This window comes from Eucyclogobius newberryi, unplaced genomic scaffold (assembly GCF_026437365.1).
Source record: "Eucyclogobius newberryi isolate DKJ021-1_F unplaced genomic scaffold, fEucNew1.0.hap1 SCAF_3, whole genome shotgun sequence".
Lineage (NCBI taxonomy): Eukaryota > Metazoa > Chordata > Actinopteri > Gobiiformes > Gobiidae > Eucyclogobius > Eucyclogobius newberryi.
In genome coordinates this window covers 4,739,890-4,756,022 of record NW_027315945.1, presented here as the reverse complement: position 1 = coordinate 4,756,022, position 16,133 = coordinate 4,739,890, and the positions used below count along the sequence as shown (strand labels likewise).

At 41.8% G+C, this 16,133-nt stretch overlaps 1 protein-coding gene and 1 long non-coding RNA gene across 2 annotated transcripts in view; one reads left to right on the top strand and one right to left on the bottom strand.

Annotated features, from left to right (window-relative positions):
- LOC140374232 (uncharacterized) overlaps nucleotides 1-16,133 on the bottom strand; it is a 204,502-nt gene that overhangs the window by 45,802 nt on the left and 142,567 nt on the right. The gene's annotated exons all lie outside the window — the stretch shown is intronic.
- The window catches only part of plcl2 (phospholipase C like 2), a 42,742-nt gene continuing 30,561 nt past the window's right edge, over nucleotides 3,953-16,133 (top strand). Inside the window, exon 1 of the mRNA XM_072460191.1 lies at nucleotides 3,953-4,168. Within this exon, the coding sequence (XP_072316292.1) occupies nucleotides 4,064-4,168 (105 nt within the window). The 5' untranslated portion in view covers nucleotides 3,953-4,063. The remainder of the gene's footprint in view (nucleotides 4,169-16,133) is intronic.

Below are 16,133 nucleotides of genomic sequence, written 5' to 3'. Positions count from 1 at the left end.
GCGGCGTAAGGACATTTAAAACTTGAGTAGCTAATAATATGATTTTAGGATTTTGATATATGCAATATTTATAAAATTGTATTTACAAAAATAAACTAAATAGTCACTTTAAGATTGTATTACCGACATCAAACCCCTAAGCATTATTTACACGTTTCACGTTGGTTGGGGGCCTGGGGGCACCACTGAGCATTTCTGCTCATGGCACCCAAATGGCTGGCAGCGGCCCTGCTACAACGAGTTTACAAGTTACTTTTGAGTTACTTTTGTTGTTCAACAAATTAGCCTATTCTAATTAACGAATAGTTACACAGTAGTCCAAGCCTCACGTACAGTCTGCACGGAGAAGGCAGCTCTTCTGTACAGTTTACGCAGACAAAAGAAGAAAAGTACACCATATGAATATGACTCTTGATCCTCTTCTAGGACACTTTGAGTCTCTCAAAGTGTCACTATGTCACTGTGTCACTGTGTCACTGTAATGAGCCAGCGCACTGTGAGACTGTGAGCTTACTTTTGTAGTGCATATGTCCCAACACTGGGGCTGTGCAATATGGTTTCTCCCAAATGTGCAAAGTGTGTCTGTATTTGGTGTGGTTGTTGTTCAAGAATTGCACAAAATGTGAATGGACCATATATTAACCCCCAAAGTGCATAACGAGGTAGTAGTAATAAAATCAAAATCAATTTTTTTTATATAACTCCAACCTGAATCGTGATCAAATCTAAATTGTGATTTGGCCCTAAGGAAATCGTGATATATATTTTTGGATATATTGCCCACCCTGAGACAAATGTTTGCTTCATTTTACACATAATATTGCACCATAATATAACAAGAAAGGAGTAAAGAGACATACATATTTAGAAGTTGTTTATTGAAAAGTATTTTTTAACTAAAAATATGAAATGTGTTCTCAAAATTCTCAAAATGATCCCCATAAAAGTCTTGGGCCGGCCCTGGTGCCACCCCTTGGGCCACGCCCCTGCTCTGATTGTGGTTCTGCTTCCCTGGCGCCGCTGTCTAACACCATGATCATTGGTACCACATGGCTTTTGTTTATTAATCATTAAATAATATGCAATCATTGACAAAACAGAAACAAATCATTAACAAATATTTAATAATCATTTACTAATCATGAACATGGGATTCATTTTCAGCCCGGGAATATTTTTAATTGACCTGCCCTCATACCAATTCAAATTTGAGTATGTATATTATTTATGATTTAATGTGAGTTGAAAGTGCTATTCGTAAAGACCAGCTTAACCTGCCATGTTCCAATACAAATATTTGTCCACCATATTTAAGTGTCATGAGAGGGTCTTTGATTAAGGGAGGGTAATTGTAACTTTTCAGATGGCATTATGTTATTTGTATCTAATTTACACTTATTACAGTAGCGTGCAGTGACTTTTATGGATGGGCAGGCAGACCTGGGGTGTTCAATATTTAGTGGATTTCATTACACAAATGAGCGTTCTGTGTTGTTAATTGACTGTATTTCTAACATCTAATCATTATAAACGTGGACAGAGCCTGAGCTACAAACACAGACTTTTTTTAAGTTGCTGCTGTTGCTCCTCTGCACATGCTCAGTTAAGACAAAACCTGCAAAGAACCTTGATTCCCACTCAGGTTTCTTCAGTGTGGTTTGAGCACAGATCCATGGGTTTGAGGCTGTGTGGTCCTCAGAGCTCTAAAAGAAGCTGCTGTCCGCTCTGGTTCTGAAGCTCATGTTGGAGGGCGGAGCATGAACGGGCCTCTGAACAGCAGAAGCAGTTGCCTGACCAGCCGTTCCCAACACGTTTTGGCAAACTATTTTTCAAACCTGTGTGTGGGTCTGGGGCTTGACCGCAGAATTTCAATTTCTAGGGCGGAGTTTAGAGCAGAGACAGAACCAATCACATAAACCCAGAAGTGACGCAAAAAAACGCAACACGCTTAACCGGATATTACGTAGCCCGTGTCAACAAGGCGTGTTCCACGTTCTCCGTCCTGAACGCAGAAAATGTCTATCTTTGTATAACCGCATCTAACGCACGTTCATCACGGCGAGTAGAGCGGACTTTCCTGATCAAACCGAAGCGAGAGCAGAAGTAAACACTGGGTCACGAGCCGGGTCACGAGCCGGGTCACGAGCCGGGTCACGAGCCGGGTCCGCCATCTTGAATGTAGATGAGCAAAGTTGGAGGACAAACTCCAAAACACTTGAGGCCATCTCTTCATTCAAATTCAAAGTTTTGACCCATATTCCACGATCCCCCGGGACTCCTGAGAATCGTCCTCCTCCTGGTCGTGGAGATGTGGCACTGACATTATTAGTATTATCTTGTCTTACGCTAGCTGTTTTTATTTTATTTTTATCTTTATTTTTCCCCTCCATTCCTTATTAGGAAATGAGATGTTTTGTCTATAGATAGTTTATAAGAGTTTTGTTTATAAGAGTTCTTCTATTAAGAGTGTTTTTTTTAACTTCCTATAAGTTATCTGTCCTTTTCCTCTGTATCTACTGCGTTGCAATAATAAGATAAGATAATCCTTTAATGTCACACAAGGGGAAATTTCGTTGTTACAACACAGTAGAAACAGGAGGAAAGGACAGATTATAGGAAGTTTAAAAAAAAAAAAACACTTTTAATAGAAGAACTCTTATGAACAAAAAACAAAAACTCTTATCAACAAAACTCCTCTCATATCTTACAGTTTTTCACAGTTGCTAACACCCAAAAAGCAAAAATTTGGCACAATTTGCACACTTCATGTACCAATCGCTTGCCCCAAGTTGACACTACTTCACATTCCCTTATCTGCATTAGACTCTGACTTTCCTTCTTTACACTCTGATGTCAATTACAAATCACCTTCTGTCAAAACACTACACACAATGTTCAGTTGTTGCACACACTTCAAGTAAAATCTTGAATGGCATGTGTGTGTCATTTGAAAGAATGGCTGTGTGTACCAAATGAAAACACGAGTTCCATTTTGTGAACAGGTAAGAGATTTGATCTTGCAAAGGGAGTGTCAGGTTTAGCATCAAGCCGTTATTGTTTTGAGAAACGGGTGTTAACAATTGTGAAAAACTATAATAAGGAATGGAGGGGGGAATAAAATAAAATAGATAAATAAAAAGATAAAGCTAAAAATAAGATAATAATAAAATAATAATAATAGAATAAAATAAAGTAAAGTAAAAATAGCTAGCATAAGACTAGGTAATACTAATAGTAAGTAAGTAAACAAAATAAAACAAAATAAATTTCCCCATGCGTGGACACTAAAGGATTATCTTATCTTATTTTCCAACAGTTCTTGTGGGATTTTGAAATATAAATACATTTCAGATGCAGAATCAATACCACATTTTCAATAACTGAATTCATGATTTGAAGCTCAATATTGCTTCAGTGTCAGAATGTAAACAACGCTTTTCTTCACTCATCAAAAACAACAATTGTAAATAGACAGTGACTTTTCAAGACCTTTTCATCCAACAATCAGCCTCTTTATCCTGATTCAACTCAGAAACGTGAGCGCGCGGCCGCCTCAGTGCGGTCCTCAGGGTGCAGGGCTCCGGGGCTGCAGACGGACAGAAGCCTCCGCGTGCGAGAGCGAGCGAACATCCGCTTTCCGTGCGCTCTGCCCCGCTCCGCTCCGGCCCCGCTCCGCTCCCGCTCCGCACGCGTCGCACGGGTGGCGTGTCTCCTCCAAACGCATTCTGACGTGCTTTGCCTTCCCCGGAGCCCCGCGCGCAGCTCCCGCACCCGCATTTATAACGACAAAACCCCCCGGAGCCGCGATCCGAGCTCCGAGCTGCGAGGCGGAGCTGCTTTTTTTGTGCAAAGAATGAACCAACCGAGAAGAGGCTGACCCCGCTCCGGTGAAGCACGTCCGCGGGGTCTGCGCTGAACCGGGGCGCGCATGGCGGGACTGGGGGAGAACGGCGACGGGATTTCTCCGGCCGCCGGTGCCGGTGGTGATGTTGTCGGGGAGGCGGGCGAGGAGGGAGGCGCGGGCGGCGGCAGGAGGCAGTGTCAGGCGCCGCCGCCGCCGCCGATGCTGAACGGCGTCAGCAGCGGGACCGCGGAGAACTGTGCGGAGAGCGCGGAGGGCGGCGGGGACGCGAGGTCCGAGCTGCCGCGGAGGAGCAGCATTATCAAGGTGAGCACTCACGCGGCGGTTATTGTCTAGACCGGGAATGAAGTGACCCTAAACCCTGCGTCCGCGCGACATCACGGGGCAGAGAAGCAGATGTGTCGAGCTGCGCCATTTGGCTCATATCTCTGTCGTTACATGAAACAAAAACTGGCACAAAGTTCAAGTCTTGTCTGGCAAACACGTCCATTCATCTCAAGGAATCAAGCAATAATGGAATCATTGTCCCGATTATACAGGCTCATCATGTCCACACTTCTACAGGGGTGTCTTCTACAGGGGTGTCCACACTTCTACAGGGGTGTCCACACTTCTACAGGGGTGTCCACACTTCTACAGGGGTGTCTTCTACAGGGGTGTCCACACTTCTACAGGGGTGTCCACACTTCTACAGGGGTGTCCACACTTCTACAGGGGTGTCCAAACTTCTACAGGGGTGTCTTCTACAGGGGTGTCCACACTTCTACAGGGGTGTCCACACTTCTACAGGGGTGTCCACACTTCTACAGGGGTGTCCAAACTTCTACAGGGGTGTCTTCTACAGGGGTGTCCACACTTCTACAGGGGTGTCCACACTTCTACAGGGGTGTCCACACTTCTACAGTGGTGTCCAAACTTCTACAGGGGTGTCTTCTACAGGGACTTCTACAGGGGTGTCTTCTACAGGGGTGTCCACACTTCTACAGTGGTGTCCACACTTCTACAGGGGTGTCCACACTTCTACAGGGGTGTCCACACTTCTACAGGGGTGTCCACACTTCTACAGTGGTGTCCACACTTCTACAGTGGTGTCCACACTTCTACAGGGGTGTCCACACTTCTACAGGGGTGTCCACACTTCTACAGGGGTGTCCAAACTTCTACAGGGGTGTCCACACTTCTACAGGGGTGTCCACACTTCTACAGTGGTGTCCACACTTCTACAGGGGTGTCCAAACTTCTACAGGGGTGTCCACACTTCTACAGGGGTGTCCACACTTCTACAGGGGTGTCCACACTTCTACAGGGGTGTCCACACTTCTACAGGGGTGTCTTCTACAGGGGTGTCCAAACTTCTACAGTGGTGTCCACACTTCTACAGGGGTGTCCACACTTCTACAGGGGTGTCCACACTTCTACAGTGGTGTCCACACTTCTACAGGGGTGTCTTCTACAGGGGTGTCCAAACTTCTACAGGGGTGTCCAGTTCTGTAAAACGTACTGCCTGATGAACTAAGATCCCAATAATCTGGCAGTATTCGTCCTAACCAGGTCCAAACCAGGTCTAATCTAGGACTAAACCAGGTCTAAACTAGGACTAAACCAGGTCTAAACCAGGTCTAAACTAGGACTAAACCAAGTCTAAACCAGGACCAAACCAGGTCTAAACTAAGACTAAACCAGGTCTAAACTAGGACTAAACCAGGTCTAAACCAGGTCTAAACTAGGACTAAACCAGGTCTAAACCAGGTCTAAACCAGGTCTAAACCAGGTCTAAACCAAGTCTAAACCAGGTCTAAACCAGGTTTAAACCAGGACTAAACCAGGTCTAAACCAGGTCTAAACTAGGACTAAACCAGGTCTAAACCAGGTCTAAACCAGGTTTAAACCTGGTCTAAACCAGGTCCAAACCAGGTCTAAACCAGGTTTAAACCAGGTCTAAACCAGGTCTAAACTAGGTCTAAACTAGGACTAAACCAGGTGTAAAGCAGGTCTAAAATGGGCCTCGTGCCTGGGTCTGAGCGAGTGAAACGAGCTGCTTCCTGACCACAGCATTTCCATATAGAGTGCTGTGGTAAATCACTATCTCTGTGTTATCATATTTTACTATTGTAACATGTTGTAAAGACGCTGAGGGAGGGGCCATGTGCTGCACAAGTGTTATATTACAGTTGTTGTGGGTATTAATCCACCTCACACTTTGGTTTCTTAAAACTAGTGATATATCTGAGGATCGTGTGCAACATATGAGTTATTACAGTTTTGTGGCGAGGGCTGAACAGTTTTGGAAATTGGAGACCTGATTAAAGGCTGACACAAATGAAAATCTATATCTTTATATATTACCTCAATAACATTACAAATGTGCCTATAAATATCTGTTGAGGTTCAATTAGTGCGAACAATGTGAATGGACCATATCATAAAAACACAAAAGTGCAGAAAAATCACTCTCGCTCGGAAGATCAGCCACACAAACAAAGTACTAAACAGAGTTTGAGATCTGCCTGTCCAGAAAATAGTCCCCACGTGTCTTCAACTAAACAAATCCAGTAGGTCCTCTCCTCCTCCTGGAGAACTGCTGCAGGTGATGATCTTCCACAGTATTCAAACTCAACTAAAGCAGCGAGCGGCTTCTCATTTCTGAAACAACCACGTGGAAAGACGAATCCCGTGATCATGGAAAAGATGTCAGTGTGTTTGAGAAGTGTCACATTATTGTCATCGAGCAGAGAAAACATCTGAGGAGAAGCAGAAACTGATCTACTCCAGATCTGAACCTTAGTGACGAGCTGGAAGATCTGTGTGAGGAATAATGACACACTGAAGATCTGTGTGAGGAATAATGACACACTGAAGATCTGTGTGAGGAACAATGACACACTGAAGATCTGTGTGAGGAACAATGACACACTGAAGATCTGTGTGAGGAACAATGACACACTGAAGATCTGTGTGAGGAACAATGACACACTGAAGATCTGTGTGAGGAACAATGACACACTGAAGATCTGTGTGAGGAACAATGACACACTGAAGATCTGTGTGAGGAATAATGACACACTGAAGATCTGTGTGAGGAACAATGACACACTGAAGATCTGTGTGAGGAATAATGACACACTGAAGATCTGTGAGAGGAATAATGACACACTGAAGATCTGTGTGAGGAATAATGACACACTGAAGATCTGTGTGAGGAATAATGACACACTGAAGATCTTTGTGAGGAATAATGACACACTGAAGATCTGTGTGAGGAATAATGACACACTGAAGATCTGTGTGAGGAATAATGACACACTGAAGATCTTTGTGAGGAATAATGACACACTGAAGATCTGTGTGAGGAATAATGACACACTGAAGATCTGTGAGAGGAATAATGACACAGTTGGAGGGAAATACATATTTTAATATTACAGAAGCGTATTGAATGTGTGTAAAGTTAAAGTTGGTCTTATCGACTTTAGAGCGTCTGACCCTTTTTTTTTTTTACAGTGGCAGCATCTTTTGAACAGGCGGTGTATGAATCAGGTACAATCTAGGTTTTTTTTTATTAAGAAAACCAGTCAGTTAAAACGTGGCTTATAATTTAAGGGTTTACAGGGATCATTTTAGAAGATTAATGGCATAAATTTAAAGTGGTCTTCTATATTATCATTATTCATAATATTTTCTGTCGCCACGTTCATTTCACCCTTTCAATGGTGATGGCGCTATTGACAAATAACACATCCTTATATTGATCAATTAACATTAGTGTGAGTGAAAAGTGCACGTGGAGGTGGCAGGGGACACATTTGACAGTGACACAGCCTGGACACAAAGTGGAGGTGGCAGGGGACACATTTGACAGGGGGACACATTTGACAGGGGGACACATTTGACAGTGACAGCCTGGACACAAAGTGGAGGTGGCAGGGGACACATTTGACAGGGGGACACATTTGACAGTGACACAGCCTGGACACAAAGTGGAGGTGGCAGGGGACACATTTGACAGTGACACAGCCTGGACACAAAGTGGAGGTGGCAGGGGACACATTTGACAGTGACACAGCCTGGACACAAAGTGGAGGTGGCAGGGGACACATTTGACAGTGACACAGCCTGGACACAAAGTGGAGGTGGCAGGGGACACATTTGACAGTGACACAGCCTGGACACAAAGTGGTTTTACCTGATTATAATCAAGTGATGAGCCTCTCCAAGGACCATGGCCACAATCAGCAGAGCGCAGTGCTCCGCCGGGGCTTAGGACCACAGCTGGACGTGGGTTCAGAGGATTTGGACTCTGTTTTATACCCGGGTCACACTGGGGTCCTGGGGGTCAGGGCTGGTTGTTCAGTTTTATTATTTAATTTGTTTGGGTTTCAATAAATACAGTACACTAGTTTTGGCCTTGAATACCTTTACTTTTTAATCTTTAAAAAGGTAAAAGGTTAGGGACTTTATTGTCCCAGTAAGGATGCTGGGGCAACGCCTAGGGACCCAATTCCAGGTCTTTATGCGAGGCTTGGTCAGGATTACTGTAGCTGGAGGATTTTTACCTATGTGGCATGTTTTGGGTTGATGAAACTTGAATACCTGGAGGAAACATACCCAGACATCTTCTGGCTGCAGAGTGAATCTCAAAAGAGAGAACACTTGGAAGCTTATGATCATGCTTTGAGGCAGAAATGCTCAGAACGAGTCTGGCGATGGTTTATGGACTTACAAAACAGCACATACCATCTCGCAACCATGTCATAAGACATCACAGGTCGGTTGAATTCAGAACGGAGTGTTTTAGACGCTCAGAGGGAGAGGACTTTCTAACCAGGATTCATCAAACTAGTGTGAACGAAGCTAAATGCAACTGCAGGTATGTTTTTGATGAGAAACAATGTTAGAACATGGCAAAAAGCTCAAAAAAGTCAACTTTGCATTATGTATCAGTCTTTTAATATAACATTCACTGGCCTTTCCTCTCCTGCTGCTGTACAATGGATTGTTGTCCTGAGCGTGGGGGGTGAACCCTGTCCCGTTTGTATGTGCTGATGGATGCCCTCTTCTGTGTCTGCGCTGATGGATGTCTCTTTGACAGGAGCAGTGCACATTTGGCACTAATCTCCATGTTCACATTCAGAGCTGTGTTGGCGGGAGATTTACAGTAGCAGGATGTGGCTGGCCAGACCTGCCTCATGAGGACGCAGAGCAGGCCGGTGTTGTGTCCTTAGGCAAACAGGTTTTGACTGGTTCTCTGTGGAGCAGATTGGTACGGTTGGAAAAGGTCTCTGCTGTCCTGTGAACGAGTTCATTTAATTGATCCAAAGCGGACCCCGAGAGGTCGAGCTTTCAATGCGGTCTGGCTCGCTTTTGGCTCCAGTTTCTGCGAGATGACTGGATAAGTCAGAATTCAGACTAACAACTAAAAACGAGATGACAAAAAGACAGAAAATAATCATCTTACCAAATATTAACTTGATATTGTGATAAGCGGCTTTAATTTTCAGTGATGGTAACTTTTATGCTGAGTCTCAAATTCGGCAAATGATAGATTGGAGACCAGAGTCAACACACTTGAAACACAAAGCTAGCGAACGTTAGCGACAGCTGTTTCCTGTTTATCGACAAACGGCACTTGCGTCAAAACCCAATGTATTTCCAGTGCATAATGCAGCTAACATTATTCAGCGACACCAAATTGGAATTACTAATTGTGTGAATTGCTTGTGATTGGTTTATGATTTTAAAAGTATATTTCAGATGATTTAGATTTGATATATTGAGAAAACATTGGTCATGTTTGCTCTGCCTCTGGACCCTGAGGCTGAGGAGACGCTGCACTTGGCACCAGACCCAGTCAAAACGTGGCTTGATTAAACTTTTCTGTTGTCTTTTCTGTTTGTATCCATGGAGATGTTATTGCTTTGCAAGACTGTTCCTCATTGTGTGGAATTAAACTTCTGTATCTCCATGGAGACAAGCAGGTGACACCACAAGGCCAAAGTTACAGGTCGGTACAGATCTGTAATTGAATAAATGCAAGATTGTTAAATGCCATACTGTGTAACATTTCAGGAATAGGATCTCCATGGAGACAAAGTTACCATATACATTTATTTTCTTTATATTGTAGTGTCTGAGGATCCTAATTCTAATGCATGACTCAATGTTTGAACATGTCACAAGAAGTTCCATATCACATTGTGTTGGGAAAGATCCCCTTAACTTGCTTTTATGAGCTTGAAATGTAAGGAACATTCTGAGCATTGGCATTGACACTTATTTACAATCACTAAAGTGTCCCAAAAATGATTGTGAACATTATGAAGTGTTGTGATGATACTAAAATGTCAAATGTTTTATATTAAAGGTTGAATGGACGATTTTTTTCGCCCAAATTTTAGTCTTATTTCCTCATAGCGTGGACGGCCGATTAGTCCTGCCACGTATCAATCATAAAACGCACCTACCGCTCACCTGCAGCCTCGTGCGGCTCGTCCCCATGAGAGCAGCACGGTTCTGCTTGTCTAAGCGCATTGATCTATCATAATATAGTTCCCTCAGTGAACGGGACAAAATGAAGACGGAGAAAGACAGTTCGAGCTGACTCATAAAAGACGGAAATCTACAGGAGACGAGAGATGTGATGCGCTCCGTCGCGCTTATAAACAAAGGCACGTTTGTGTTGTATCAGTCCACACGGGGGAGTGGCATGTGCACGGGGGAGTGGCATGTGCACGGGGGAGTGGCATGAGCACGGGGGAGTGGCATGTGGCATGTGCACGGGGGAGTGGCATGTGCACGGGGGAGTTGCATGTGCACGGGGGAGTGGCATGTGCACGGGGGAGTGGCATGAGCACGGGGGAGTGGCATGTGGCATGTGCACGGGGGAGTGGCATGTGCACGGGGGAGTTGCATGTGCACGGGGGAGTGGCATGTGCACGGGGGAGTGGCATGAGCACGGGGGAGTGGCATGTGGCATGTGCACGGGGGAGTGGCATGTGCACGGGGGAGTTGCATGTGCACGGGGGAGTGGCATGTGCACGGGGGAGTGGCATGTGCACGGGGGAGTGGCATGTGCACGGGGGGGTGGCATGTGCACGGGGGAGTGGCATGTGCACGGGGGAGTGGCATGTGCACGGGGGAGTGGCATGTGCACTTCCGCCTGCGTTCGCCGAAAAAATCGTCCATTGCGCTTTTAAGTTTATTTGTAGAGTACATTTCATACACAAGGCAATTCTAAGTGCTTCACAGCAGGAAAAATGCATTAAAATCACAAATAAATTACAGAAACAGAAATACAATAAAATTAACGAAATTAAAAATTACTTTTACACGTCTAACGTGTTTCGGAGTTCAACTCCCTTTTAAATCAATCCAACTGGTTGTCTAAACTAATGAAATCACAGACAAAAGAGAAGAGTGCAAAGAAAAAATCCTTTCAGTCACAGCTAAACAAACCAGTTTTTAGCTTAGATTTGAACATTGTCAGAGTAGAACCTGTCTCACATCTTCAGGAAGACTGTTCCAGATTTTAGCTGCATAAAACTAAAAAGGAAAAGGCTTGGTACTCCACAATAGGAACTAGACACTTTTTTATCGAGTTAAATTTAATTTCCAACACAAAATGATACTGTGTGGTATTATAAATATATTGTAATTGAGCAGTTATTTGCATGATTGTGCTTTTTTTGAATAGATTTTGAAGCATGTACTTGCGAGTGTAATCGCAGCCATCCGCCCTGGAGAGGCCATTTCTGCTCACGAGCAATACACACAATCCTCAGCTAATATAATGAATACAATTAAATTACATACAAATGAATCACTAGATTATAATAAATATTCATGTTAATTCATGTTTTAATTGCATATCTTTGACATAACATTTTTTTTGTTAGTTTTTGCCGTTTCATTGCAAGGGGAGAACAAATATAACTTAAGAAGAAGTATATGCAATTAGAAAGTCAGAATTGTATTGAATTAGGGCTTTAGAATTTTTGAAACTATTTTAAATAGGGATTCTTCAGACAAGTATTGCAATTGCAATTAAATGTATTATAATACAACACGGCTGTGTGTTGGGATAAAACAGTGTGTGTAAATATAAGAACAGTGTGTGTAAGTAGTGTGTAAGTAAAAGAACAGTGTGTGTAAGTAAAATAACAGTGCGTGTAAGTAAAAGTGTGTGTAAGTAAAAGAACAGTGTGTGTAAGTAAAAGAACAGTGTGTGTAAGTATAAGAACAGTGTGTGTAAGTAAAAGAACAGTGTGTGTAAGTATAAGAACAGTGTGTGTGTGTGTGTGTGTGTGTGTGTGTGTAAGTTTAAGAAAAGTGTGTGTAAGTAAAAGAACAGTGTGTGTAAGTATAAAAATAGTGTGTGTAAGTACAAGAATAGAATAGTGTGTCTAAGTGAAAGAACAGTGTGTGTAAGTATAAGAACAGTGTGTGTAAGTATAAGAACAGTGTGTGTAAGTATAAGAACAGTGTGTGTAAGTATAAGAACAGTGTGTGTAAGTATAAGAACAGTGTGTGTAAGTATAAGAACAGTGTGTGTAAGTATAAGAACAGTGTGTGTAAGTATAAGAACAGCGTGTGTAAGTATAAGAACAGCGTGTGTAAGTATAAGAACAGTGTGTGTAAGTATAAGAACAGTGTGTGTAAGTATAAGAACAGCGTGTGTAAGTATAAGAACAGTGTGTGTAAGTATAAGAACAGTGTGTGTGTGTGTGTGTGTAAGTTTAAGAAAAGTGTGTGTAAGTATAAAAACAGTGTGTGTAAGTATAAGAATAGTGTGTGTAAGTACAAGAATAGAATAGTGTGTCTAAGTAAAAGAACAGTGTGTGTGTGTGTGTGTGTGTGTGTGTGTAAGTATAAGAACAGTGTGTGTAAGTATAAGAACAGTGTGTGTAAGTATAAGAACAGTGTGTGTAAGTATAAGAACAGTGTGTGTAAGTAAAAGAACAGTGTGTGTAAGTATAAGAACAGTGTGTGTAAGTATAAGAACAGTGTGTGTAAGTATAAGAACAGTGTGTGTAAGTAAAAGAACAGCGTGTGTAAGTAAAAGAACAGTGCGTGTAAGTATAAAAATAGTGTGTGTAAGTATAAGAATAGTGTGTGTAAGTACAAGAATAGAATAGTGTGTCTAAGTAAAAGAACAGTGTGTGTGTGTGTGTGTGTGTGTGTAAGTATAAAAATAGTGTATGTAAGTATAAGAATAGTGTGTGTAAGTATAAGAATAGTGTGTTTAAGTATAAGAATAGAATAGTGTGTCTAAGTATAATAACAGTGTGTGTAAGTAAAAGAACAGTTTGTGTAAGTAAAAGAACAGTGTGTGTAAGTATAAGAACAGTGTGTGTGTGTGTGTAAGTATAAGAACAGTGTGTGTAAGTATACGAATTGGGCTTGCATGTATAAGAATAGGACTTGTAAGTCAGAGAGAGTGTGCAGGGTGGTCTTGTTTGTCACATCCGAGCTCAGCCTGCCGCTTCCTCTCACATGCCGCACCAACTTCCTCTTTCCCTCCACAGTTTGCTCCATTACAAAACACAGTCACTTCTGCAATAATTTACAGCACTACCCAATAGTGCACTGTTTAAGGAGGATGTTCTAAGTGATACAAAGATCAGTCCACACAGTCTAATGAGTGCAATAAGAGCATTGCAAAGACAGTTCAGTTCTGAAACCCATATCAATACTTGGGCTTTGAGTATATTCCGATACCCAATATCAACCGATACCAGATTACTTTCATTAAAACACTGTGATGTTATAAACATTTTCTAAAAGATTAAGAGGTGTTAATATAATAATAATAATATAACGGTACTAAACATATTAGTTGTACAACATTATAGTAACTTTACAAATGCATAACATTCTGCAGGTGTTATGCTTTCAAATGAGGTATCGCATGTCAATAATCACTGGGTAAAGGATCAGTATCAGGAAGTAGACTGAAATTTTAGTAGCAGCAGCAGCAGCAGCAGCAGCAGCAGCAGCAGCAGCAGCAGCAGCTTCTGCAGCAGCAGCAGCAGCAGCAGCAGCAGCAGCAGCAGCAGCAGCAGCAGCACCAGCAGCAGCAGCAGCAGCAGCAGCAGCAGCAGCAGCAGCAGCAGCAGTAGTGCAGGGGTAGACATCCTCAAGCAAAGTTTCAAAAGGCAGAAGATTCTTCTATTAGTTCTCTGACTTAAAGCATGAGTTGCTATGCTTGTCTGAAAATTGCAATTCACTTTTTATTTTATTTTAAACCCTTATTTCCTTTTTGTTAGTATAGATTATTCTTAAAAAATCTTATGTTTATTCTGGTGACAGATTACGTTGTTTAGGGACGGGTGATATACCGTTTCCAGTATTGAATGATATCAAATGATTTTTGGTCATATCAGTATCATTTGACATTGAATATTGGCACCAATATTTTGTTTATTTTATTTACAGACTATGAGTAAAAAATGGAATAGAAGAGCTAATAAAATGTCTGTATGTTTAAACAATCATATAAAACGTAATTTTATAAACCAGTTAAATAAATGTTTGTCATTTGTAGCTATTCATTTCTCTGTGAAATGCCAATTTGTAAACTTTACTTTCACTTAAAATAGATTTGTGGGCCTTGCAATGGATTTTGATATATAAATGTTTGTATTGTTGGTTATCGGCAACAGCAGCAAGAAAAAAAAATCCATATCGGCCCATCCCTAATGCTGTCATAGATCGCCATCATTTTAACTTGGTTAGCTGAACAGGGGAAGGAGTTTGAGTGCTGCAATTAATAGAATGAGAAGTTGACTTTAAAAACATGAAGGAGACTTTCGGGATTACCATGCACGTGATGACATCAGCCTGTGTGTTGTTATATTTGGTGAAATACCTCATCTTTCTGAAGTGAATCCCAAACATCGGAGCGATGGCTGCAGAGAGAGGCTCAGGACCAGTTCCTCTGCATGTCTGACTGATGATGTGAGCTCTTCTGCACGGGCCAAAATCAGAACAGACTTTGAAGCTCACATTCTTTGGTTCTGACTTTCTACACCCAATCATACCATCTGAAAAAATAAGTCAAGAAAATAGTTTAACTCTTTTTTTTTTTACTCTAAAGGTTAATAAAAAACAAAAATAATACATGCACATTTCCATTGGACAACTATATATGCTATACAATGTTAAAACACAGTATCTGTGCTGTCACTTCAACTTGATGCTGCCACAGTGTGTGTCAGCGGTACACAATGGAAATGTCCATGTGCGTGCAGTTTAATCATAGTAAATTAGATGGTCTTATTTTTCACAGCTAAAAGCAATTACAACTGAATGGTGTGTGATAAATGAAAACATTTTCAATGTTTTTTTTCCCATTTAAGACCTAGACAAAGAAACAAATGGCAGTAACTGCACAGTTCCTCGGTAAAACAACTGAAAAGTGCAATATCTGCATTTGAATTTGTTCAGTCCGAGCTGAAGCTGCGCTTTTCTTTTGTATCACTGTGGATTTGTAGTTAATGCAAAGGCTTCTCAAAAATGGGACAGTTGAGCCATAAAACTAAATAAAAGAGTGGATTTGAAGGACTTTTTTGAAGTGTTTGGGCTTTACTAAATTTTGACAAAATAAGCAGTTACTGTGTTTTTCCTTTGTAGAGCAGCCTAGTGTTATATATGTGCTTGGCCGTAGAAATAGTGTGTGTTTTGAAGGTGACACTGGCGCTGTGCAGGGAGCAGGACTCAGTGAGCCTGAACAGTTCAGATCATGTCCTCTGGAGGTCGGGGGTTCCCCTGGGATGTGTGCACGGGCCGCTGTAAATGTAGTGCAATGGGCGACACAGATATCTCTGTCCAATTTCATCTGATTTCTTTGTATCCAGCTCCACTGCAAAAGTGAGTTCTGAAAATAAATGTTCCAACTTGTTTATTTCACGTTAGTTTAGTTTATTTGCCACATAGTAAAATGTGTGTGTGTACGGCTAAACAAACAATGGACATACAAATACTTGAATAAAAGTCCCAAGTAACATTTTGACACTGTGAAATAAGTGCACTACATTAAACATTTCTATCTCCATGGAGACGAGCAGGAAACTCCACCAGGCCAAGTTACAGATCCAGTTACCCTTTTTTTTTTATTACAATTAAAACAAAAATGATAAGTACTTTGGAACATTCCAGGAAAATAAACAAGCCTGATGTGATTGTTTTAAAATACTACCTAGTCGATAATTGCGCAATCCAAAAATATGCTTTCAGTCTTGAGTATGGACTTGTTGAACAAGTTCAAATCAAGTAA